This window comes from Salpingoeca rosetta (genome assembly GCF_000188695.1).
Source record: "Salpingoeca rosetta unplaced genomic scaffold supercont1.28, whole genome shotgun sequence".
NCBI lineage: Eukaryota > Choanoflagellata > Craspedida > Salpingoecidae > Salpingoeca > Salpingoeca rosetta.
The window spans coordinates 599,720-624,719 of NW_004754906.1; the positions used below are offsets into that span (position 1 = coordinate 599,720).

At 55.2% G+C, this 25,000-nt stretch overlaps 8 protein-coding genes across 8 annotated transcripts in view; 5 read left to right on the top strand and 3 right to left on the bottom strand.

Annotated features, from left to right (window-relative positions):
* Nucleotides 1–1,976, top strand: part of PTSG_09406 (uncharacterized protein) — a 4,208-nt gene extending 2,232 nt beyond the window's left edge. The window contains exons 6-8 of the mRNA XM_004989606.1: nt 248–318; nt 437–508; nt 722–1,976. Of these exons, the coding sequence (XP_004989663.1) occupies nt 248–318; nt 437–508; nt 722–1,882 (1,304 nt within the window). The 3' untranslated portion in view covers nt 1,883–1,976. The remainder of the gene's footprint in view (nt 1–247; nt 319–436; nt 509–721) is intronic.
* Nucleotides 1,977–2,178: 202 nt separating this feature from the next.
* On the bottom strand, nt 2,179–4,355 carry PTSG_09407 (uncharacterized protein). The gene is made up of 2 exons (XM_004989607.1): nt 3,999–4,355; nt 2,179–3,631 (listed from the first exon to the last, which is right to left on the bottom strand). Exons 1-2 carry the CDS (start codon nt 4,236–4,238, stop codon nt 2,321–2,323), a joined length of 1,551 nt encoding a protein of 516 aa, XP_004989664.1. The 5' UTR covers nt 4,239–4,355; the 3' UTR covers nt 2,179–2,320.
* Nucleotides 4,356–4,402: 47 nt separating this feature from the next.
* On the top strand, nt 4,403–6,611 carry PTSG_09408 (uncharacterized protein). The gene is made up of 5 exons (XM_004989608.1): nt 4,403–4,814; nt 5,000–5,098; nt 5,235–5,325; nt 5,482–5,562; nt 5,970–6,611. The coding sequence occupies exons 1-5, from the start codon at nt 4,544–4,546 to the stop codon at nt 6,574–6,576; spliced, it is 1,149 nt and encodes a 382-aa protein (XP_004989665.1). The 5' UTR covers nt 4,403–4,543; the 3' UTR covers nt 6,577–6,611.
* Nucleotides 6,612–6,944: 333 nt separating this feature from the next.
* Nucleotides 6,945–14,439, bottom strand: PTSG_09409 (uncharacterized protein). Its single transcript, XM_004989609.1, has 18 exons — nt 13,961–14,439; nt 13,515–13,602; nt 13,135–13,260; nt 12,818–12,866; nt 12,525–12,611; nt 12,245–12,328; nt 12,005–12,056; nt 11,710–11,765; nt 11,413–11,483; nt 11,032–11,112; nt 10,740–10,827; nt 10,482–10,540; nt 10,228–10,278; nt 9,927–9,995; nt 9,356–9,537; nt 8,998–9,063; nt 7,620–8,773; nt 6,945–7,385 (listed from the first exon to the last, which is right to left on the bottom strand). The coding sequence occupies exons 1-18, from the start codon at nt 14,128–14,130 to the stop codon at nt 7,357–7,359; spliced, it is 2,562 nt and encodes an 853-aa protein (XP_004989666.1). The 5' UTR covers nt 14,131–14,439; the 3' UTR covers nt 6,945–7,356.
* A 521-nt stretch (nt 14,440–14,960) lies between these two features.
* On the top strand, nt 14,961–19,026 carry PTSG_09410 (uncharacterized protein). Its single transcript, XM_004989610.1, has 3 exons — nt 14,961–15,003; nt 15,113–15,238; nt 15,502–19,026. Exon 3 carries the CDS (start codon nt 15,898–15,900, stop codon nt 18,982–18,984), a length of 3,087 nt encoding a protein of 1,028 aa, XP_004989667.1. The 5' UTR covers nt 14,961–15,003; nt 15,113–15,238; nt 15,502–15,897; the 3' UTR covers nt 18,985–19,026.
* A 322-nt stretch (nt 19,027–19,348) lies between these two features.
* PTSG_09411 (uncharacterized protein) lies at nt 19,349–19,907 on the top strand (the record flags this gene model as incomplete). Its single annotated transcript, XM_004989611.1, has 2 exons — nt 19,349–19,468; nt 19,704–19,907. The coding sequence occupies 2 exons, from the start codon at nt 19,349–19,351 to the stop codon at nt 19,905–19,907; spliced, it is 324 nt and encodes a 107-aa protein (XP_004989668.1).
* Nucleotides 19,908–20,475: 568 nt separating this feature from the next.
* PTSG_09412 (uncharacterized protein) lies at nt 20,476–21,922 on the bottom strand. Its single transcript, XM_004989612.1, has 3 exons — nt 21,675–21,922; nt 21,304–21,402; nt 20,476–21,030 (listed from the first exon to the last, which is right to left on the bottom strand). Exons 1-3 carry the CDS (start codon nt 21,783–21,785, stop codon nt 20,848–20,850), a joined length of 393 nt encoding a protein of 130 aa, XP_004989669.1. The 5' UTR covers nt 21,786–21,922; the 3' UTR covers nt 20,476–20,847.
* A 57-nt stretch (nt 21,923–21,979) lies between these two features.
* PTSG_09413 (uncharacterized protein) overlaps nt 21,980–25,000 on the top strand; it is a gene marked incomplete at both ends in the record, with an annotated part of 4,122 nt that continues 1,101 nt past the window's right edge. Inside the window, 10 exons of the mRNA XM_004989613.1 lie at nt 21,980–22,129; nt 22,422–22,481; nt 22,660–22,743; nt 23,007–23,111; nt 23,279–23,332; nt 23,492–23,592; nt 23,787–23,879; nt 24,284–24,360; nt 24,499–24,541; nt 24,775–24,860. Coding sequence (XP_004989670.1) covers nt 21,980–22,129; nt 22,422–22,481; nt 22,660–22,743; nt 23,007–23,111; nt 23,279–23,332; nt 23,492–23,592; nt 23,787–23,879; nt 24,284–24,360; nt 24,499–24,541; nt 24,775–24,860 — 853 coding nt within the window. The remainder of the gene's footprint in view (nt 22,130–22,421; nt 22,482–22,659; nt 22,744–23,006; nt 23,112–23,278; nt 23,333–23,491; nt 23,593–23,786; nt 23,880–24,283; nt 24,361–24,498; nt 24,542–24,774; nt 24,861–25,000) is intronic.

Genomic DNA, 25,000 nt, shown 5'->3' on the forward strand with positions numbered 1-25,000 from the left:
AACAACAACAACAACAACAACAACAACAACAACAACATAAACAACAACAACAACAACAACAACAAAAACAACAACAACAACAACAACAACAACAACAACAACAACAACATAAACAACAACATAAACAACAACAACAACATAAACAACAACAACATAAACAACAACAACAACAACAACAACAACAACAACAACAACAACAACAACAACAACATCAACCCTGTTTCCCTCTCCTTTGTTGGATATGCAGACTGGTCAGCCATCCTTCGTCTGGATCCGAACCACAAGCAGGCGCGCAAGGAGCTCGCAGCCACCAAGAAGGTCCGTGCTGGCGCCAATGATCAATTCATTGTGTGTGTGTGTGCTCGTTTTTGCTCTCAAGCACAATGCACATGTGCTTCTCACAGTCTCCATCACCATCAACGCGTCGCCCCGTTAGAAAAAGCGGCAGTACGAGGAGGACCGCCGGCGGAACTTCAATCCGCTTCAACACGCCGCCAAATTGCGTGACGTCAGTCTTGCATCACGCACAAGCTCCCTACTTGCATTCGTCTTGTCTGTCCTCCTGTGAGAGTTTGCGATGCTGAGTGATCCCATGTTCTCAGTCCAACCCGGCTCACATCACCATCACCACCAAATCACATCACACTTCACCTCATCACCACCACCACCACCACCACCAAATCACATCACTCTTCACACATCACCACTGTGGCGCGGGCAGGAGCGGCTGCGTGCGCGCGACGAAAAACCACTGGTGCGAATCCCAATTGAGGAAATTGGAACACCAGTCAACAGCGACGACGAAGATGGCGATGATGATAACGGTGGTAGTGGTAGTGGTGGTGATCATGTCTCCAACAAGGCAGGGGCAGTGAAGACAACACCACCAACAGCAACAGTATCAGCACCAGCATCAGCAGCAGGACAGGATAAGACGAAGAATAAGGACAAGAAGACCAAGAGCAAGTTTGTCATGGAGGAAACGAGTGCCGCGCCGGCGCCAGCATCAGCACAGTCACAGTCGCCGTCGCAGTCACGGGCGAAGCGGAACGTGATTCCGGTTGGCGATATTGTGGAGAAGCCGCCAGCACCGGCACCACCAGCACCACCAGCACCAACAGCACCACAAGCAGCTGTTGCACCAACGACGGACACACACGAACAGAAAGGAGGTAGTGTTGCAAAGGCGCAGCAGCCGGTCACGAAACAAGAGGACGCCGCGAAGCAGATGCAGCAAGGTGGCGAGGCAACACCAGCAGCACCTGCAGCACCTGCAGCACCAGCAGCACCAGCAGCAGCAACCACGGTGACAGCAAGCAAGCAAGAGCCGTCGACAGCGGCGAGCAAACCCGCACCCGCCGCCCTACCCATGCGCGCCACCACTGCTACCCCTACGTCGCTACCATCATCATCATCATCATCATCATCAACATCAGCACCATCACCATCGTCATCATCATCATCATCATCAACATCAGCACCATCAACATCGTCATCAGCTGTTGCGCCGCCCCAGTCCAGTGCAGAGTTCCTTGGACGCCTTCGCGACACGCTCTCCTCGCCATCACAGCTGCATGCACTCGCCATGTCTGTCAAGCCGTCACAGCTCAAGCAGTTTGTTGCCAACCAGCTTGAGGCCGAGCATGTGCTGGCCATGGCGCCTGCGCTGGCGCGCGAGGAGCAGCGGCCTGTTGCCGCGTTTAAACGTCTTCGCGCTGTCCTTTCTGCACCGCGCGCCGATGTTGTGCTGCAGTTCCTTGAAGATGAAGACCGCTCCTCCCTGTACACACACGCGTTTGATTTGGGCCAGCGCGCTGTTGTGAAGGGCGCGAAATCGTTGCAGCAGGGCGATGTGGACGCCACACTCGCGCTCCTCAAGTGATGTGTGTGTGTGTGTGTGTATCTGTGTGTGTATCGCTGTTTGTGCGTGTGTGCATCTGTTTGTGTGTATGTGTGTGTATGTGTGTGTATGTGTGTGTGTCTGTTTGTGTGTGTGCGTGCATGAGCACGCTGGTGTGCGTGTACCTGTGTGCCTATTTGTGTCGTTGGCGTTTTGATTCAATTATGAAGCGACCATATCGCCACATACACATACGCAGCAATCATCGACACATCAGCACTGCCCACATGCAAACGAACGAACGAACACACACACACACACACACACACACACACACACACACACACACACACACACACACACACAAAAAAAAAAAAAGCAGGTCAGACATATCACACAACCTGACACGCAATACACACTACCACCACACCACCAACATGACGGCCACCACAACCACCAACATGACGGCGATCACCACTGCTAGTTTGCGACACCGGTGTTCGCTGCCCATGCGTCAATGAGCGCAGCAACAGCGGACGTCTGCTGCTGCTCAGGGAAGTATCCAGCGCTGTGCAACTTCGCATACTGGCACAAGGATGCATCTGTGAACGTTGTGGAAACGTTTTCCGCGTCGGTGGGACCGCCCATCCCCGTGCCGCCTGTGGAGCGACCAACGACAAGGACAGGCACGCCCACACGCGCGTGTTTCTCCGCCTGCACCGTGGCGAGTGTTGGAGCAGATGGTCGCGGCGACATGAGCAGGCTACGGGCTGCAGACACGAGTGGGAAGCGCGCGCCCTTTGCAAGTGCCTCGAATGTGACATCCGAGTAGAACGAGCGGTAGGCGGGGGAGGCAGATGCACAGCGGGTGTGGCCGCTCGGCGCTACGCCACTGCCGCCGGCAGCCAGCGTTGAAGGTGGTGATGACTTGCCACTCCTCGCACGGCTGCGCACATCACCCGCACCTGAGGATGACGATGTTGCTGTTGCTGCTGCTGCTGCTGCTGCTGCTGCTGCTGCTGCTGTTGTTGCTGTCTTGTCATCCTTGGCCCTGATGGTGCTCGGGTGGTGGCTGCCGTACACATTAACGATGGCGTCTTGAAATGCGCCGTTGTACTCGGGCGTGTCCGGGAAGCCGTGGCGCAAGTACTTGCGCACGACAATGGACTTGTGGACGTGGAACAGCAACTGCCCCACCCACGCCCAAGATAGCAGCGAGCCGAAGAACAAGAGGCGGGAAAGACGGTTGCGCATGTCTGTTGCGGATGACGGCTGCACCACCACAACGCCACTGATGGTGTTCTTGTGCTGCGTTGCACACATGAGCGCAGCCTCCTCCAGCAGGCCAGGCACAACCAGCACCACCTTGTTGTCAAACGCGTCCGTGGTCTCCGCTGCCGTGCTGCCGCTGCGGGTAGTGTTGGTGTTGTCGTCACTCTTTTCACTCTCCTTCTTCTTCTTCTTGTTGTCACCGCCGCTGTTACTGCTGCCTGCATCGCCATCCTCGTCCTCGCCCGGGTTGAGGCCGGCCTCTGGTTCTTCTGATGCAGCAAACATCTTGCACAGCGCGTGCGACACCGTGTGCAGCCAGTGGGCGTAGTCGGCAGCCTCGAAGCGGAAGGTGAGTTCCGGGTGGGCCATAGGGGTCTGAAAGCCAAAGCCCATGGGCTCAACCACAAACACATCGGTGCCGGCCTGTGCCAGCTCAAACGCAAGCCCGAGGGATCCGTCGGCGACATGGGGTGGGCTGCACACGTGCAGGCAGCGCACACCCGAGAATGTGCCCCGGTGCTGTAGCAATGTTGGTGGTTGTTGCAAGTGGTGCACAGTGCCATGGGTGAGCTTGGGACCGAGTGGAGTCGGGGGGTTGAGGTACACCACGAGCATGGCAAGATTGCTTCAGAACAATCCATACGTGCACAAAACATACGTACAATCAACACCACACGCACGCACGCATAAGCTTGCACGCACGCACACACACACACAAGCACGCATAAGCTTGCACGCGCGCGCACACACACTCACTCACTCGCTCACTCACTCACGTGCACACACACATGCACTCACTCACTCACTCACTGACTCACACACTCACTCACTCACTCACTCACAGTCGCTCCACCCGCAATACTGCTGCTGCAGCTGCTGCACGCACCTGGACGTACAGAACCCTGCACCTGTAGCCAGGCAAGGTCATATTGAGGACACGGGGCTGGAAGTCCGTGCAGAAGATGTTGGCTGCCTTGTCCAGGACAGAGTTGAGCGTTCTGTTGGCCACAGAGGGAGCAAACCAGTTCTCCACAACAAACGAGCTGTACTCAAACTGATCCAGCAGCACAATCACGATGAACACAAACAGGGCCACAGCCCCGGCTCCAAGCAGCCACCAAAACATGGCGACAAAGGACAAGAAGGTGGAGGTGCAGACACAAACAGCGGCGATCAAAGTCAAAGAGTCAGCGGTGGTGTGTGTGCAGAGCGATGATGAGGATGAGTGAGTGGGAAGTCTGGCTTGATGAAATGTTTTTATGGAAGATACAGCTGATTTTCTACAATCACCACAGCCACCACAAAGTCAACGACAAACACAAACAACACACCCCCAGCCAGCCAGACGCACACACACACACACACACAAACACACACGCACACACACGCCCACACGCACACACACACACACACACACCAGCGAAGGCCAGGATGGCGTACAACAGCAGTAGCAGCGGTGATGTGCTGGAGCTGGGGGCAATAGTGTGCGTGTGCACGTGCAGTTCCAAAGCGTCTGCGCTGGATACACAGCCACAGGCTTCACCGCCTTTGAAACGGCCATCGAGCCTGTCACTCGCAGACTTCCATGTGCTTGTCATGGAACAAGGTGACAGCTTCGGCCTGCCTGAAGGCCCAAACTACCAAGGAGAAGCCCTAACAGCATGCGCCACTCGAATCGCCCAGCGCTATGCCCAGCATGGACGTACGTGCAAGATGTCGTTGTTGGCACCGGTGGCGAGGGTGGCGGTGTTGGCGGCATGCGCATGGGTTTTCGGCGCTATTGTTGTTGTTGTTGGTCTTCCTTGCCCGCTGGCCATTTCCTGTCAGCAGTTTATTCCCTCCATCTAACTTGACCCGCACACGTGTTATCATATGTCACGTCCGCAGTTCGCAAACCCGTGAGCGTGACCATCATGGGCCACGCGAATCGGCTGAAGAAATACGGCGGCGCAGCAGTGGCGTTTCTTGTTCCATGCACAGACCCTGGTACGTGTCGCTCTCCGAGCGTCGGTGAATATCCTTTCCAACCACCACCCGTTCTTATGCGTGCCGTGGCTTTGCATGGCGTGGCTTTGCATCTTCGTTCACACTCACGCTAAAACATGCATTTGCATGTGCACAGGGTCTCTACAGTTGCAAGCAGGCATCAAGCTCATCCCCATGCCACAAGCCGTGGAGCTAGCACAGGACAACAAGTTTATGGCAGACTACAAGTGGGTGGCGAATGCGTTTGTTCGTGTGTGTGTGTGTGTGTGTGTGCGTGTGTGTGTGCGTGTGTGTGCATGACAGCAGCGGCCTCAATCTTTTCTTCAAGTTCAGAGCGTCAACCTTTCATTCTCTCCCCCCGTTCCTCTCCCCCAACTGTACAGTGAGACCGTGCTTGCGTTGGCCGGATTCTTCAAAGACAAAATGAAACAGCCAGAGGAAGCGCAACGCATGTTCTCTGGCGTGTAAGTTGCATTGTCATGCATGTTTTCGGTCGTGTTGTGGAACTGGTTGGTGTGGTTCTGCTGTTGTGGCCGCAAACACACACACACACGTGTGTTTGCGTGTGCCACCGTGTACATCTTCACATGTGCGTCTCATAGTATGTACCGCCAACAACAACCAACAACAACAACCAACAACAACAACAACAACAACAACAACAACAACAACAACAACAACAACCAACAACAACCAACAACAACCAACAACAACAACAACAACAACAACAACAACAACAACAACAACAACAACAACAACAACAACAACAACAACAACAACAACAACAAACAAACAACAACAACAACAACAAACAACAACAACAACAAACAAACAACAACAACAACAACAACCAACAACCACACCCGTTCAGGCACAAGTATCCTCTGCAGCAGCAAATGAACCCGCTGTTCTTGCAGCCAAACATGCACCTCCGTGACGCATGCTTTCGGTCATGGACCAACCCGCATTTCAAAACGGGGGCGCTGCGCCCAAAGCAGACGGCGCCCGCAACAGCAACCAGCACAACCGCACGCAAGCACGCAGAACGGTTGAACGACGTGCGTTTCAACCGCCAACGCTCGAGCGTATATGAGGTGGAGGGCGCTGATCGCAGCGACGTTGATGACGATCCGCGACACGACGGCAACAGCAGCAGCAGCAGTAGTAGTGGTGACAACGAACGTGATGATGGTGGTGATGATGGTATTGGCAACCGTGGTGTTGGAGCACCAGGTACACGTGGCGATGAACACAGCACCGACACCAGCGCCAACAACACAACACGGGCGAGCACCCTCTCGCAACAGCAGCCGGGCGCAAGTGCGTTTACATTCCCCAGCTTGCATAATGGCAGTGTTCGACAGCGCAAGTCCAGCCGCGCCGTACGCAACACATCGGACTCATCCTTTGACCCCATGCGTGATGATCTCGACTCTGATTTCACAAATCCGCTCTATGAAGCATCGTCTCCTCTGTAGCGCTTGGTCGCTTGTTTGTTTGTTTGTGTGCGTGCGTGTGTGTTTGTTTGTTTGTTTGTGTGCGTGCGTGTGTGTGTTTTTTTTTTTTTGTGTGTGGTGTGGTGTGGTGTTGTGCGTGTGTGTTTGTTTGTTTTGTTTTGTTTTGTTTGTTTTTTGTTGTGTGTGGTGTGGTGTGGTGTGGTGGTGTGTGTGTGTGTGTGTGTGTCTGTTTGTTTGTTTGTTTGTTTGTTTGTTTGTTTGTTTGTTCGTGTATGGGCTGCACTTCGTGACATCTTTGTCTCCTCGCTTGTCAATACTTCCCCCTTCTCCCAAAAGTGGTTGCCGCACGATGTACGTGCAATTTAACAGCACAACGCTCAAACTATCAGCTCAAACTATCATCATGTGTATGGGATGGTGATCATGGCAGCGTGAAGGTCAGTCAACAAGATGCAAACACACACACACACGCACGCACGCACGCACGCACACACACACATTCGGCAAGCGGTCGGCATAGTTACATGACGCAAGTTGGCAGTGACGACAACGGCAACAAAAGAACAAAAGCGCAGATGTAACACAAGAGGGCACAAAAATGGAAACAAGAACATGCGTTGAAGTGAAAAAATACAGCGCGCGGGGCAACACGACGTGTGCACATCATGTCATTGCACCAGAACACATTGGCGAGCAAGCAAGCAAGAACGAGAAAAGCTTTGATCATCAAAGGAGAGGGACCATGTGATGGTGAGAGAGGGGAGGGACCACGTGATGGTCAAGAGGGGACGGGTGGAACGATTATGCGGCGGAATCCAGCGAGTCAACAGCTGACGAAGATACAATGCAGTTGCATGTGTGAATGAGTGGTGAGTGATGGGTGAGAAACGAGAGGAAGCATGCAGAGTTAAAACAAAAGCATAACATGAACAATTCGGGAATATACAAACGAAGTAGCGATGCATGACGGCAAATGTGCGCGCAATAATGACACACACACACACACATACACACACACACACACACACACACACATACAGACACGCGCACACACACACGCACACCTGTGAGCTGCTGCGTGGGGGAAGCGACAGTGCGCGCGGTGTTGTCGCTGATGCTGCTGGAGCGGTTTGTGTGGTCCGGCAACACGAACTTTGGCTTGACGGTGCCGTGCATGCCATTTCTGCCGTTCGCGTGTGTGTTAGTTGCAGCACTGTCTGTGGCGTGAGAAGAGATATTGTTCACAGCGGCACCAATTACATCGTCCCCGCCATCATCATCAGCACCGTGGCGTTCTTGTTCTTGTTGCTGCTGTTGTTGTGGCGAGTCTTGTTCCCCTTCCTCCTCCTCTGGTTGCGGCTGTTCTTGTGCATCCCTCCCTTGTTCTTGCTCTGGGCGTGGCAGTGAAGCTGTGTGCGCCTCAAATCTGTCCTCATCACCGCCATCACCACCACTAACAGGTGCTGGTGCTTCTTCCTTCCTGCTGCTGCTCTCGACTGCTGCCGGCTCTGCTTCGGACTCGCCGTTCATTGTGGTGTGGCTTTCAGCGTCTGCACACGACGCATCATGCTGATCGTGTTGTTGTTGTTGTTGTTGTTGTTGTTGTTGTTGTTGTTGTTGTTGTTGTTGTTGTTGTTGTTGTTGTTGTTGTTGTTGTTGTTGTTGTTGTTGTTGTTGTTGTTGCTGCTGCCCGTTTTTTGGTGTCTTGTCAGCGCCTTGCACTGTGTCCACAGTATCTGGCTGCGTCCCCTCAGTTCCGTGTGTGTCCTCGACGCCCTCCCCCTCGTCTGCATCATCAGCTCCCCTCCTCGTCTCCACCGCCTCTCGCTGCTGCTTGAGCGCCTCTCCTTCACGCTCGTGTTCCGCCATCGCCCTCGCCGCAACGTCACCCTCCTTGCCATCAGCACTACTACTTCCTTCATCACCATCACCACTACCATCATCCTCATCATCATCATCGTCGTCGTCATCACCACCATCACTGTCACCGTCACGGCCACAGCACTGCATCAGCTCATGGTCCTCAGTGCCTGGATGGAACACGACCATCGGCGAGCCGTCGTCGTGGCGCTGCGTTGTGCTCTCTGGCTGTGACCGCAACTGCAATCGCTCCATGCGTCGTTCGTGTTGTTCGGAGACAGGCACCCGCGCAGCCAGATTCCGTGCACACGCCTGCTGGATCTGCGTGTACATCAGCTGAAAGTCGTCCTCCTCTTGCCTGTGCGCGTGTTGTGTGTGTGTGTGTGTGTGTGTGTGTGTGTGTGTGTGTGTGTGTGTGTGTGTGTGTGTGTGTGTGTGTGTGAGGGTGTGTGTGTGAGGGTGTGAGGGTGTGTGTATGATGTATGCGTGCCATGGCATCTGCGACATGCACGTGTGCGCGCGTGCTCGTGTCCAGCGCTAAGCCGAGGTGCATGGGCGTGTCAGCCATCAGTGTGAACGTACTGCGTGCGGTGCAAGGGCACATCGAGCAGCAGCTTGAAGACCGTCTTGTTACAGCGAATCGTGTGGCTGAAAGTGGAGCAGTGAATGGGTTGGAAAAATGGATGATCAGTCGGTTGGATAGCTAGTCAGTGCCATGATGAAGAGTTGGAGGGGTTTGGTCGATGTGATCTGATACACGTGGCGTCGAGAACACCGCTTTCGGGCGCAAGCAGCCAATGACTCCACACCACAGCCCACACAAATCACAACAACCACAACCATCACAACCACAGCCACAACAGCAACGCCCCACAGCCTCCGCCAGCCTCACCCCCCCCCCCCCCACACACACACACATCCATCACATGTCATTGCTCACCTGAGAGCCATGAGGCCAGCCATGCCGATGGAGTTTTGTCGCAGCTCAATGCGCTCGAGTGTGTGGTTCTCCGCCAACAACTCGGCCAGCGCAATCGCACCGTCGTCACGCATGTCCACGTTCCACAGAAACAGATTCTTCAGCGTGGTGTTCCCGAGGAGTGTACGCTTCAGCGCAGAGACCTGTGTGCAAATACACATGCACATGCATGGCGATTATGATGAGCGTGGGTCGGGAGTGAGCGAGTATGCGGGTGCAATGTGGTGAGTTGCATTGTGAAGGGCAAACTGGTTTGCACGTGTGTACAAGCGTGCAGGAGTTGGCAAGACAGCATCACAAACAACAACACACTTGTTACGACCGCCACCATCATCACAGCCATCATTTGATCACTACCCACTCGCAACCCTAACATCACCTTCACCATTTCCTCACACTGTCATCATCATCATCATCATCATCATCATCATCATCATCATCATCATCATCATCATCATCATCATCATCATCATCATCATCATCATCATCATCATCATCATCATCATCATCATCATCATCATCATCATCGCACCGTCTCGATGTGACCAATGGGGTTCAAGCTCAGGTCCAGCGACTCCAGTGGCGAATCGTTCGGGATCGCCTGCGTGCGCGTGCGAGAGAAGGACGTGCGTATGTGTAAGAGAATTGTGCGTGGGCCAGCGTGCGTGAGCAAGGTGTGTGCGTGCAGGAGTGCATACGAGTGCACGCGCGAGTGCTTGTGTGAGTGTGAATGTGTGAATAACAATGCGTTTGTGTGACTTGCTGTGCGTGAGTGGGAAGAGCAGGTCCTTGGCACTAGCATTGCATGCGTGTGGGCATGGGCTGTTTCCAACCTTGATGAGACGAATGGCGCCGTGGACAGAGATGCTGTTGTCATACAAAACCTAGAAACACATGTCAGACATGACAGCACGTGCGTGAGGGGGAGAGAAGAACAAAGACGCAGCAGTCATGAACACATGCAAATGTACATGAATATGTGCGTGTGCGCTTGCGTGCGTGTGCGTGTGTGTGTATGTGGATGCCCAATGCAAGGAAAGCAGTTGAAAGCAAAGGGAAGCAAACGAATGAAGTGTGAGCGTCGCACCAGCTTCTGGACGCTGCCGCCCTGCGCGAGAGCCATGGCGATATCCGCAACACCGCGATCTGCAGAGTCATGATCGCGAGCGGGAGTGGTGGTGGCGAGTGGCGAGGAGTCATTATAGTGGCGGTGCGAGTGGCTGTCAGAGCACGTAGTTGGATCAATTTCACGCAAGTGACGGCTGGCTGCGTGCAGGCACTTCATGCTAATGCACACCGGCAACACGCACACACACTACACACTGCACACGTGCGATGTGTGCACCTTCGAGGTTGTTGCATCTGAGATCGAGACATTCGATGGCCTGTGCCTTGAGTGGCAGCGCAACCCACTTGCCGCCACCAGCAGGAATCTGCACACAGTTGGTGATGGTGATGGAGATGGAGATGGTGATGGCAGTAGTGGTGGTGGTGACAGTGGTGGTGGAGGTGATCATGTGTGAATTGGTGTGGCCGCGGGACAAAGGCAAGTTCAAGTGTGCAGGTGCAGCCTTCAGCAAGACACGCGAGCGAGACATACTGCAAACACAGGGCATCAGCGATGACAACAGCCGCACGTTGTTTGATTTGAAGCTGATGTTGAGCAGGCTCGAGCAAGAAGCACAGCCCGAGGCAACAAGCGTCAGCGTGCCCACATCCTGCACGCACACACACACACACACACACACACACAGGTGTGGTTGCACGTGTTGATAGTGTGGCAATGAGTGGACTTGGGGGTGAGAGAGAGGAGAGGGGGGAAGCAAAACCATGGCGGAAAGCGTCGCTTTCGGTGTGTGTGTGTGTGTGTGTGTGTGTGTGTGTGTGTGTGTGTGTGTGTGTGTGTGTGTGTGCAACAGCAACAAGAGTCAGCGCAGGTTGAACGGATGACAGAGAAGGACAAACAACAAAGTCAAACAACATGAAAACATCGCAACACAGCGACTGCAGCGACGTACGTGCAGGCCGCATCGGTGCATGATGAGAGTGTGCAATTTGGACCGCGGGAGCGTCGCGCGGAGCAGTTGCCCTGAGCAGAAGCGAACGCATGACGCAAGTGGATGTTAGTAGATGAGGAGGGATGAAAAAGGGGCACCTAGTTTACATGTCGGGATTAAGCTACACAAATGCAAACACACACAAACACAGACACAGACACAGACACACAGACACAGACACAGACACACAGACACACAGACACACACACACACACACACACACACACAGAGGGCGCCAATCAAGGTCGGCCGACCCACCCATTTTGCGGTTGAAGGGGATGCCCGAGAGGTTAAGGTATGTCAGCAGCATGCTCCTGCAAAACGGAACAGCGAGGGAGACGTGGTGCGACATGTCAAGGGGGTTTGAATGTGAACACACAAGACCTGATAGAGGTTGGATCAACAATGTAGTCATGACAGCACACAAGCTGGTCATGTGCGGGCGAATGTTGAGGACATGTGCACTCTGTGTGTGTGTGTGTGTGTGTGTGTGTGTGTGTGTGTGTGTGTGTGTGTGTGTGTGTGTGTGTGTGTGTGTGTGTGTGTGCATCACCGTTGCAAAACGTCACACATCGCGCCCATCCCCGGGGCCGAGAAGTGGTTGTCTGATGGAACCAGATGGTGACGATCAGAAGGGTGAGATGGGGGACATCGCTCATATGCTGGGCAAGTAGTGACTCCAACATACACACACACACACACACACACACACACATAAAACAGCGTGCACCAGAGCAGTGGAGACAGATGTGCATGTGTGTGTGTGTGTGCATGTGTGTGCGTGTGTGTTGACCTGCGAGGTTGAGCTTTGAGCAGCAGCGCCGGAGGAGAATGTGCTGACAGAGGAGATGCACAGCAGCATCGTCCAGACCAGCACCTGTCAACGGTGGTGATGAGTATGATGGTGGTGGTGGTCGCAATAAATAGTACAGCGTTGACGTGAGTGTGTGAGGAATTGCCAATACTTGAGTTAATTGCATGTGCACATGTGCGCGTGTGTTTGTTTGTGTGCGTGATCCAAATTGTGCATGTGTGCACGTGTGAATGTGATCCAAGGGTACACCAGGCCATACCGGAGACGTCGATGTCTCTGAGCCACGTGTTGTTGGCAATGATCTGACACAGCGCCTCAACCTGCGGCCGCGACACGCTCGCCACCCCTGTATCACGCACACACACACACACATGGGGATAATGTGCGTGAGTGCTGGCTCATAAACGCAGACGCTCGTGTTCACACGTCACAAACACACACACACGCACACACGCACACGCCCACGCACACGCACACGCACACGCACACGCTCACGCACACGCTCACGCATGTGCGCCTCCGCCCCCCCCCGGCCCTCAGGCGTGGACATACCTGCTAGCGTGAGCGCACGTGCTGCCTGTTCGTCTCCTTGTGATCCGCGCTGCGAATGATGCGGTTGTTCCAAATCACGATGAATGGCACGTGTGAGACAGCAGTTGGTGCCCACAGTCACGCTCATTCCCGACGGCGCTGTTCTCGGCAATTTACACGACTAAACTCGTATCGTCCTTCCTCTCGCTTCCGCCACCACGACACAGCTATACACACACACACACACATACACACAAGAGCACGCACACACAAGAGCACAGACACACACACACACACACACACACACACACACACACACACACACTAGGAGTTCGCACCAAGAGTTGCTCGACGATTGGCGCCAGCGGGCGACAGTTGCGGGTGCGGCACGCCTGGTCGTAAATGTGAATCACGTCAGCCAGTGTCACGCCCACGCTGCGCTGCTGTCGAGACACCGACTGAACCTGCACAACGAGGAACAGAAGGAAGAGCAGAGGGAGTGGGCAATGGATCGACGCGCAAGGGTCGTGTGTCCGCGTGAATGGTGTTGTTGGTTTACAGATGTGCAAGTGGAGATGTGGGCTCATACTCAGTCGTTACTTCAAAGCAATGCAACGGCCCCACAATACAAGCTATCCGTCCGCCCCCAACATTATCCGATCGCCCCCTTGCTTGTGCTTGGGGAAGCGTGTTGCATTAAAACAGCATGTGCACGCACCCTGCGTCGCCGACGCTCGACGTGGGATGTGGGCAGCATGATGCGCACGCGGCGATTGGGATCGCGCCCATTCGTCTCTTCGTGTTTGCTGTTGACACAAGTCAGCAATAAAGGGATAGCGGTAGGGAGTAGGGATGGAGGGGGAACGCAGCACCAACATGAGTGGGGTTTAGGCGAGATCAAGCAGTCGCTCGCGAGCAAAACGGCGCCGCCAACGGAAACGGACAACGCATCCACACAAGCAAGTCAACACATAAAGACACACAGTCACACAAAAACTTACACACTCTTACACACACTTCCACACGCACACACACACTCTCTCTCTTACACACACACGCACTCACACACACACACACACACACACACTTACACACACTTACACACACACACATGCACATGACGCACACAATCACTCGCAGTTGCGGTGCAAACATTTTGCGCACCTTCTGTCCGTTCCTTTGAACTGGCCGTAAGGATGCCTCTTTTTGCGATACCGTGGTGCAAGGATGGACTTGACCTGTTGCTTGACGTCCTCGTCCACAACAATATCGGGTGCGGGGCCAGAATCGTCCAGCCCGGCAAACCCATCCGCCCATTTGCGCAAGTACTCCATCGTGTGTGCGTGCGCACTCACGGGTCTGCCCAGCACGACAATACAGCAACAACTGCAACAACACCCGCAACAACTGCAACAACACCGCAATGGCTTGCTGAATCAATTGAGCGTATGCCCGTGGTACGGTGGCTCTTCTCTTTTACCCCTTCTGGCTTCTCCTGTTGTTCTGCTGTTGCGTTGGCCGAGGGATCCCAACACCAAGCACAGCGCTGGCGTGTGCGTTGTGTGGGTGGCAAAGACGCAAAGACGCAAACAAGCACCCGGCTGGCTGGTGATGGAGGACAGGCAAGCACAAAAGCGCAATCCTGAAAATTAGTTGAAGATTTACATAAAACACGCAGCTACGACTCCCACACCAGGCGATCGACCCAAACGCACACACATCGCGGCGTGCTGTGCTGCGGTGGTGGTGCTGTGCTCTGTGTGTGAGAGGTAGTGAGTGGTGTTTGAGCGTGGCTGTGTGGAAGGATGCAGCAGCAGCAGGAGCGGCGTGGTTGTTCTCGTCGTCGCTATGATGGGCGGCGGCGAAGGCACCACCGCCGATTCCATGTGGCTGCGCTTGTGCTGGCCATAACGGCAGTGTTCGTGACGCTGGCACAGCTGCACGGTGACGGTGTGCTGGTTGGTGTTGTCGGTGCATCAACGACAACACCTACTACGACAACTACACCTACAACCACATCTACGACAACTACAACCACAACTACAACCACCACCACCACAAGTTCCACTGCAAATACAACTACCACAACCCACACCACCACAACGACAACACCTACTACGACAACTACACCTACGACAACTACAACCACAACTACGACAACTACAACCACAACTACAACCACCACCACAACAAGAGGACCAATTCCTGTCAGTTGCCACTGCCAACCATTTCTGTCATGCCCTCAGTACAACATCACGATCGTTTCTCACAGTGCTGTATTGTTGTGACCTTGGATTGCTGCTGTTGTGCTGACAGGAGTTTATCGGCCTTCCCGAAAATGCAACAGTGGAGCGTGGCGCAACCTTCACATTTCCCACCCCGACTGTGATCTTGGATGACAAGGACGTCAACCTGACCTACACCATCGAGGGTGCAAACGCGGTGCGTTTTGTGTGCGTGCGCGTGTGCATTTCGGGGTGGGCACTTTCAAGCATGGCTGCTTTCGTGCTTGCCTGCAGTGACAGCTACATGCTTGTGCTGCGTGTTTGCTTCACTTTGTGCAAGCCATGTGTGTATGAGAGAGTGTGTGTGTGTGCGTGTTTGCTTCACTTTGTACAAGCCATGTGTGCTTGTGCGAACCTGTTGCTGTACTCCTCCCCCCCTCTCGTCTAACACCTTCTTTATACGCGTGCGCAACCACGCAGGTTGACACATCGCGGCGTGCGGGTACAACGTTCTCGCTCGAGTATATTACCGAGGACTCGGATGGAGAGGTTGGCAGACACATCCTCACCCTCACCATCGTGGACACGCAGCCGCCGCGCCTGGTGTGGATCGGCGGCAACGGCACGCTGACACACGAGGCAGGAACGCCCTTCGACTACGCATCATCGCTCGTGCGTGCATACGATAACGGTGATGGCGTGACAATTGAGCTGCCCACCATCAATATCCTCCCACCGTCCGTTCCAGACCAGCAACCCATCACCTTTGGCGTCGTTGATGCGGCCGGCCTCCACGGCAACTACATCACCCGCAACATCACCATCGTGGACACACTACCGCCTGTTGTCACAGCACCGCAACCGCTCGTGCTGCCCATGGCGGAGGCCGGCAACGTCGCGGCATACCTCCAGTCAACAGACCTCTACGCTGGTGACGTGAGCGACCTTATCTCCGTCGATCAAGCGGCCATCCCGGCCGTGTTCGCGTCGTCCCCAACAGTCGTTGATGTCCTGTTTGATGCTCCCGACACTGCAGGCAACAGCGTCAACGGCACGGTGACCGTTCGGTTTCTCGATCAGACACCGCCCACCATCGTCTTCAACTCCACGTTTGTGGACGAGGACGCCACCACCGCCAACCAAACCCACATTGTCCTGCCCTCGCTCACCCCTCCACTGGACATGATTGCGGACGTACTGGACAACGTGGCCGCTCCAACCAACGCCCCCTCGCTCATCGTGGTGCGTCGGCCCACCATTCCCCTAATCACGTGTGGTGCTGCCGCCACGGCCGTTGCCAACGCGTGGAGGGGTACGCTGCCCAATCCGGACCCGCGCGCGGCCTCGTCGCTGATTGCCGTTGACGCCCCCAACGGCGCTGCGTACAGCGTGGACGTCACTGTCTCCGATGCTGCGGGCAACGAAGCCGTGGCGAGCGTGGTGCTTGAGTACGCCGACCACACCCCGCCCAATCTCACGCTGCTGGGCGAGACGAGGGTGGTGCTGGACCTCCCTACCTCCTTTGTTGAGGCTGGCGCCGTTGCATTTGACAACCGCCTCTTCAACGACGTCCTCATATGCGCACATGTTGACCGCTTTGAGCACGTCGCTGACGCAAGCGCATGCAGCCTTGCCAACGTGACTGTGGTCGCCAGCAGTGACAGTGGGAACGGCGGCGGCGAGAATGGCAGTGATGGCGGTGGTGTTGGTGCTGCTATGGTGCGGTTGTCTGGCGCCGACCCTGGCGCGAGTGGCGGGCTGGAGGTGTTGCAAATCGGGTTGCAGCCGCAGGAGTGCTTCGTCGTCACATACACGGCTGACGACGGCGTACAGACCACGACACGCAGGCGGGTGGTGTATGCAAAGGACACACAGCCTCCAACCGTGTTCCTGCAAGGCGAAAAGTACGTGCAGGTGGCATATGCGCACGTGTTTGTGGACCCCGGCGCGTTTGCGCTAGATGCGGTGGAGGGCGTGCTGCAAGCGAGCGTGCATGACACCGTTGACCGATTCCAGGTTGGCGTGTACACGGTGCGATACGAGGCGGTGGACAGCAGCGGTAACAGCAACTACGAAGACCGGCAGGTGGAGGTGCTGCCCCTTCGCTCGTACACGGGCATGCTACGGCTTGTTCTTCGCCTGGCCACCAGCAGCGATGGCAACAGTGGTGGTCTTGATGGTGGTGGTCTTGGTGGTCTTGGTGGGGACGTGTTGAATGCAACACGTATTGAGCAGGTGCTGGCGTCACAGCTGGCTGTGGAGCACGCAATTGTGCTCACGCTGCGCAGCAATGCCACTGCCACAGACAGCTTTGACGATGCATTCAACATCCGCAACCCGTTTGCTGCTGTGAACAACAGCAGCGGCCGTGCTGGTGCTGGTGCATCAAGCGATGAAGGGGGAGGGGCAGCCCGACGAAGACGGCAACAACAGCAACAACAGCTGCAGCAAGGACATGGCTGGGTGCAGCGGCGTGCTGCTGATGGTGATGATGTCGTTGCGATTACGGATGTGCTGTTCCTGGATGACACACTCACGCCCATCCATGAGGTGGATGTTGCCGCTGCAATCGCCAACCTGCCATCCAACGCGGCAGGCGTGTCTGTTGTCAGTGCCACTGCCCTGGCGACTGTGCTGCCGCCACTGGAGATACCGACAACGGCCACCCCACTACAGTCGACAGCATCGACAACAGTGACGAGTCGGGGCAGCACGTCCGTCGCCCTGACCACCACAACGCCGACAACAACGACCACGGACAGCCAGCAAGGGAGTGGCAGTGGTGCTGGCGCGGACGAACAGGTGCAGCTGGGCATCATCGTTGGGGTTGCGGCTGGCGCGGGTCTGGTGGTGATTGTGGTTGCTGTTGTAGTGGTGCGCATGTGTCGACGGCGCCGCGTTGCTGTGCGATATGCGCCCGGCACGAGTGGCCCGTTTGCCTTTGACAAGGAGGTGGTCACGCTGCACGACAACCCCGTGTTTGTTCGCCGCGACAGCAGAGCGTCCCGCCACAGCGTCTCTGCGAATGGCACGGCGAGCAGCGACGGTGTACGTGCAGGTGCAGGTGCAAGTGCAAGCCGGGCATACATGGAGCCAGCTGCCACCCGCGAGTACGAGGTGCCCGTGCCTGCAGGCACGATGCATATGAGCGGCAACGCGCGCCAAGGGGCAGGCATGGGCAGCGACAGAACGTACATGCAGCCAGTGGCACGCACTGGTGCAAGTGGTGGAAACAGCGGGATGGGCGATGATGCAGCAAGCCTGCGGCTGTCGCAACAGGGCAGTGCACGCTCGCGCTCCGGTCTCGGAAGCGTGGACGCGCGCGTGTACATGCAGCCTGTTGCAACGACGGCTGCGCCGCGGGGTGTCAGAAGCCGCACCACCACGCAGACGCGCACTGAGAGTGGTGGCGATGGTGGTGATGACGATGCATATGCGGCGCTTGATGGGACGCAGAGGACCTACGACGCCACAGATACCGTGTTGGCAGCATGCGGTGGCGGCGGTGGTGGTGGCCGTGATCATGCTCGCGACCGTGGTGGCAGCCACGATGACAGTGAAGCGACCGGGCGCCGTGCAACGCGGCGACTGCCATCGATACGGCGCAATGGCGGTGGCGGTGATGAAATGGTGACGGGGACATCCACGCCCTGGTTCCATCCCCACCTCGATCGCATGGGTGCGGAGCAGCAGCTGCGTGAGGCTGGCGGTGTGCAAGGAATGTTTTTGGTGCGCCTGCGAGCGCAGAGTGGAGATGCATACACATCGTACGCGCTCTCCGTTATGACAGACGGGCGTGTGCTACACCACTTGCTTGTGCGCACGCCTGATGGGTTTACCGTGAATGGCGCTGCGCTTGTTCCCGCGTGTCGCTCCTTGCCTGCGCTGGTGGAGCGACTCATGCTACCAAACCCGACAGGCGTCCTCCTCACCCGCCCCTGCCTGTGCGAGGTGGATGTGTGATGAGTTGGAAGCTTTGTTTGTTTGTGTGTGTGTGTGTGTGTGTGTGTGTCTGTGTCTGTGTCTGTGTCTGTGTATGTGTATGTGTGTATGTGTGTGTATCTGCGTGTCTGTCGGCGTGTGTCTCTGTGTCTCTGTCTGTGTGTCTGTCTGTGTGTCTGTGTGTGTGTCTGTGTGTGTGTCTGTGTGTGTGTCTGTGTGTGTGTGTGTGTGTGTGCATGCGTGTGCGTGTGTTTGCAGATGCGTTCCTCCGTCCCCTGCCCCTTGTCTTCATCCAGCCCTCCCCCGCCACTTGCCTGTGTCTCTTGTTTTGTACATTACGCGTTCTGAAAAGACCATAGGCACTATGCAACCGCCACACACGTTGATGTGTGGCACTGGCGCTTTGTTTGTTGACCACCGTGTTGGGTTTGGCATGCTGGTGCATGTTGCTGTGCTGCCTGCAGCACAGCATGTGTTGTGGCACTTTGCGTTTGCCTCGATGCGTGTACTCTCGTTGTACCTGACTTGGCTTTGCCTGCTTACTTTGGCATGCGTTTCCTTCTTCATTGCTTCATTGCTTCATTGCTTGCTTCATTGCTTGCTCTTTCTTTCCATTGTGACACCTCGTTCATTTTTGTTTGTGTCTTGCTGAAAGGAAGAAGACGACGAAGAAGCAGCACAAACAACAAGCAACAAGAACAAGAACGACAAGCCACCACACACACGACCACACATCACAGACTGCGACGATGAAAGAGGCGCTTGCCATCCCGCTGGTGCTGGGCGGGTGCTTTGCGGCGTACTTTGCCGTGTTCCGGAACCGCAAGAAGGTGGACTATGTGTTTGAAGGACGGGAGGAACGGCAAGCAGAGGCGCGGGTTGCAGCGGAGCAGTTCCGACACCGCATGGACGCCAGGCTGCATGACAAGTCACAGAAGGAGTGAATGATTCTGTGTGTCTGTCTGTGTGTATGTGTGTGTGACTGTGTGTCTGTCTGTGTGTATGTGTGTGTGACTGTGTGTCTGTCTGTGTGTATGTGTGTGTGTGTGTGCGTCTCCGTTCGCTGTTGTGTGTGTGTGTCTGTGTGTGTGTGTGCGTGTCTGTGCGCGCGTGCGTGTCTGTGTACGTCTCCGTTCGCTGTTGTCTGTGCACCTCCTGTAAGTACACGCGACCTTACGCTGCCGCACCCCTTCTCCCCCCCCCCCTCCCCGCTCTCCTCCTCTCCTTCGTGTCATTGCCGCTGTTGTTGTACGACATGCTGGTGGACGTGCAATATGGTTTGCGTCGCACTGCGCTTCCCCTTCCCCCTCCACTCTCGTCTTTCTCCAATGTCTTCCAATGGTGGCTTCTTGTGAGCTGTTGCATGGGACCGTCCACGCACCTGTTTCTTACTTCCTTCGGAGACTGGTTGCGTCGTTACTCTTTGCGTGGGCTCGCCCCCCGAATACACAACTTCCATATGCACTGAACCCAACTCCCACTATGAACAACTGACACTCTCGGTCGAATTAACCGAATGAGGAGGTTATAATGCACTGTACACAAGACCTCCGTGATGGTGGACAGGCGCACGAAACGCAGAGAGAGCGAGACACACACACACACACACACACACACACACACACACACACACACTCACTCACTCACTCACACACAGCTGTGCAGCTTAGGTGTGTGCAAGCACCAAACAGCGGGAAGGAGCAGGGGGAGAACAGGACCTAACTAAAAGAAGTACGCAAGTCGTAAGAGCTAGTCAAACAGCAATCAAGCGCATGTAATGAACGTAACAGAACGAGCTGAGGAGCGGCTGATGCGATGTGGTCATAGGGATGCGATGGGATGTGGTGGTGCTGTGCGGTGGGGCGATGATCACGTGATATCACATCACGTCCACGGCACCGAAGTGTTGGTGCCGTTGTGACATGGTGGGCAGTGGGAATGTGTTGTGGCGTGGACGCGACGAAAGTACACAATGGAGGAGATGCACAGAACAACGATGGAACACGTAATGTAGGCAATTAGGTAGCGGAACCGTGGCGGCAGGTCGCCCTCTCGATACCACAGCACCTAAACACGATCAATTCGGAACGCAGATGTGAGCTAAGGTAAAGGCGCTCTTGCGAGTGTACGTGCGTGTGCGTGTGTGTGTGTGTGTGTGTGTGTGTGTGCGTGTATGTGTACGTGTGTGTGTGTGTGTGTGCGTCTGTCTGTCTGTGTGTGTCTGTGTGTCTGTGTGTGTGTATGTGATTGTGTCTGGGTGTGTGTTCATCTATCTGCGTGTTTGCCGCTTCTTGCACGAAATGTGGGCACTGTCGTGAGCGTGGATAGGGGAATACTCACGAGAACAAACTCGGGGATGGCGACAAGCACCACGCCGACGGCAAAGAAGATGTGTATGATCTCCAAGCTGTCTCTGGTGAATGCAAACGCAATGGTCGCCTTCAAAAAGACCGTCAGACGAAGGAGACGACGTAAGTATAGGTGTGTGTGTGTGTGTGTGAAAGTGGTTGTAGGACCTCTCGTTGCCACAGTACATGCAGACCCACACACGCGCAGACCCACACACACATACACACACACACACATATGCAGGCACACACACACACGTGCACACACACACACACGTGCACACACACACACACGTGCACACACACACACATGAATACAAACATACGAACAACCACAAAGCAAACGCACACGATCCATCATACCGTCACGGCGGCGACGGTGACGGCCGCACAAATGTAGTTTGTGCGCTGGACAGACTTTGGGTCCGGCCCAAACAAGGCCACGCTGGCGTCATCATCATGATACCCCACCATCGTCCCTCCCTTCTCTCCATCTGGCACACCAGCAAACGAAACAGCAGCAGCAGCAACGTCGTGTGTGTCGGTTGGTTGGATATGGGGTGAGGCGAATGAATTGATGAGTCACCATTCGCTTGTTGTTGACATTCTTGGCGTTTGTTGTTTGCTTGCCCTCGACCAACAACGAACACGAACGACGAACAGCGACGATGAGTGAGCGAGGGAAGGAGAAGACGCACGGCGTGTTCCAGTGCCTCTATCGCGGGTTCATCCACACAGATTCCCCGGACGGCAAGTCCATCCCTGGCGAGGCTGCCGTCCAGAAGGCTCACTCCATGCTCAGTCGCAAACGCATCAAGGTGGGCGAAGAGTGCTGGGGCAAGAGGGGGGGGGCACGGAAAGACGGAAGGAAGGACCAGGAAGGATGCTTTCAACAGCACACATTGTTGAGTGCACTGCTGGAAAGATCACCACCACTGTATGCTTGTATTTGTTGTGGCGTTGCCGTCAAGAGGACTGGGTGTTATCAGCAAGGCAAGGAACGGGGGCACATCGCCCTTGCCGTGTGTGGTCGATTGGGGCCTCCTGTGTAGTGTGCATCGAAAGATCTCCTCTCACCCCTTTCGTCTCACTTTGTCTTGCGCACTGTAGAAAACCCGAAAGCTACACCCGCTCTTCGGCCGCGGCTTTGACACGCCGCTGCTTATGACCGTCAGTTACCATCTCGCCCGCGGCGCGCGCATGTGTGTGTGTGTGTGCCTACTGTGCCCTGGAGTTTCCCGCATGACAACTACAACAGCCGTGCCCTTTGTCCCCTTCCTGACATTTCGTTGCGGCGTGCATGCACGCAACTCCGTTGCTCCCTCGATCCCTGTTTCATGCCGTGCAGATCCAGTCCGGTGCCGTGCGCGTCGATCTGCCAAGCGATGGGAAGACGCAGGGTGCAGTCGTCATGAACTGCCAGCTGCATAAGGTACGTTGAATGGTCTCGGATGATCTCAAGTGTCCCACCAGCCACTGTCGCAGTGACGTCTCGCTGTTCGCTTTGTGTTGGTTCCCTTGGTGTATCCCTTTTGGGCTACGTGGTTTCGTGGTCATTGCCGAGCGCCAGCGACTGCACACAGCTACTAACAGCTGTGCTGCTGGTTTCTTTTCAACTTGCGCCACCACCCCTCGGCTGTGTTTGCTCATGCCCAACTGCACGGCGACTCCGCCACGTGACGCCAACCACACCAGATTGCGTTCATCAGCCACGTTGCCAATGCGGTCGGCATTGTGGTGAAGCGGCCGGGCAACGGCAAGTTCAAGTGCCATCTCTTTCTTCTCGACGACGAGGACGGGGTAAGCCAAACGCTTGTCAACAGCAACTCAAAGCAGCAGCAGACAAACACACAAAGAAGCATACAAGCAAGCAAACACGTGGGTGAAGCGGCTACTCGTTCTTCATATTCACGCTCTGCTCTTCCTTTCCCCCCGGCGTTGATTGCGTTGCCACATCGTGCTTGCAGGCAGTGGAAGTGTGCCGATTGCTCAAGAAGGTGACCAACGAAGCGTTCAATAGGGTAAGTCGGTTCTATGACTTGCCGTGACACGCTTTTTTGTCTCCGCTTGCAAAACAGTTCATGTTTTTCAGCCACAGCTGTTGCTTCGTTGTATATGCGCGCTTCTCACGCGTGCGTGTGCTGTGTGCGGTGTCCCTGCGTGATGTGATTGCTGCTCAGCTTCGTCGAGTGAGCTGCCGCCTGCGCAGTAAGCAAATCAAGGAGGGTCCACCGGCTGTTGCAACACGCAAACCTTCGCTGGCAGATGAAGATCAGCCGTGGTGAGGAGATTGCGCCCGCTCGTGTTGCTGTTGGCTGTTTGCTGTGTGTTGCAGCGCTCCGTCGTGGCTTGCTCCAATTGCCTCGTGCCTGCAGGCAACAGGACATTCGTGTCCATCGCCATTGTTTTGTATTCTAACCACTATTCGAGTCTAACCACTGCCAACTGTGTCTACATTGCACATCTCACCACAAGGTTTCACGGGCCCTTGTCACGTGCGCACGCTGAAGATATTTTGCAAGACTATGCAGCAATTGATGGCCTCTTTCTTGTTCGCCAACGTGAAGGGTATGTATGTACTTGTGCGTGTGTGTGCTCGTGTGTGGATGTGCGCGCGCGTGTGTGTGTGTGGAGGGGGTGTGCGTGCGTGTGTACTCGTGAGAGAGTGTGTGTGTATGTGTGTGTGTGTGTGTACTCGTGAGAGAGAGAGAGAGTGTGTGTGTGTGTGTGTGTGTGCTCGTGTGCAAATATCCCCCGCTTTTTTTTTGTTTGGGGGGGGGGGGTGCGTGCGTGTGTCGTCGTGAGTGAGTGTGTGTGTGTGTGTGTGTGTGTGTGTGTGTGTGTGTGTGTGTGTGTGTGTGTGTGTGTGTGTGGAAAGCGTGCAGCATGTCATGGCTTGATTTATTCAGTGCATCGCATCACTTACTCCGTTGCTTTCGTGAACTCAACATCTCACTCACATATGCGTGCAGCAAAGAGAATGAGTTTGCTATCAGCTTTGTGGTCGGCGGCATGGTGTTCCACAATCGTGTGGAACGCAACAAAGAGGGTGCGTCCTGGGTGGTGTGTCTTCCTTGCTTGCACATCATGTCGTTGCCTGCATGCATTGTGAGTTCGCTTGTTCTTCAGTGCTCATTGCCCGCTACGTCAACATGCTGCGCTCACAAATGAATCGAATCCTATCCAGGGCTCTACGTCAACAGCAAAGGCACCGTATTTCCCAGTCTGCGGTAAGTTACGAGCTGCAACAACGCAAAGCAAAACTCAACCAGTGGCGCAACGGGGCGCCATGTTGCGTATTCCACAGCAGTGACTCTTAAGATTGCGTGTGTTTGCACACACGCATGCGACGATGCACACAAACATTTTCGTGCAACACACGCACGCACACGCACGCACGCACGCACGCATGCACAAACACGCACGCACGCTCATACATGCAACTCATGTACACACGCTGCAGGATCATGATTTCTGAGTACCAGAATCGCCATCCTGACATGCAGTGCATCCTCACGGAATTTGTTCCTCGGGACCGCGTTGGCGGAGGTGAGCCCATGTGACATCACACTTTTGAACGTCTTGGGGGCTGCACCCTGTTCCCAAACCCAATGTCCATGCCATTGTCCCAATATCATTGCTGTGGAATGTTGCCGCTTTGGTTGCGCAGGTGTATGTGCGTGTTTCAC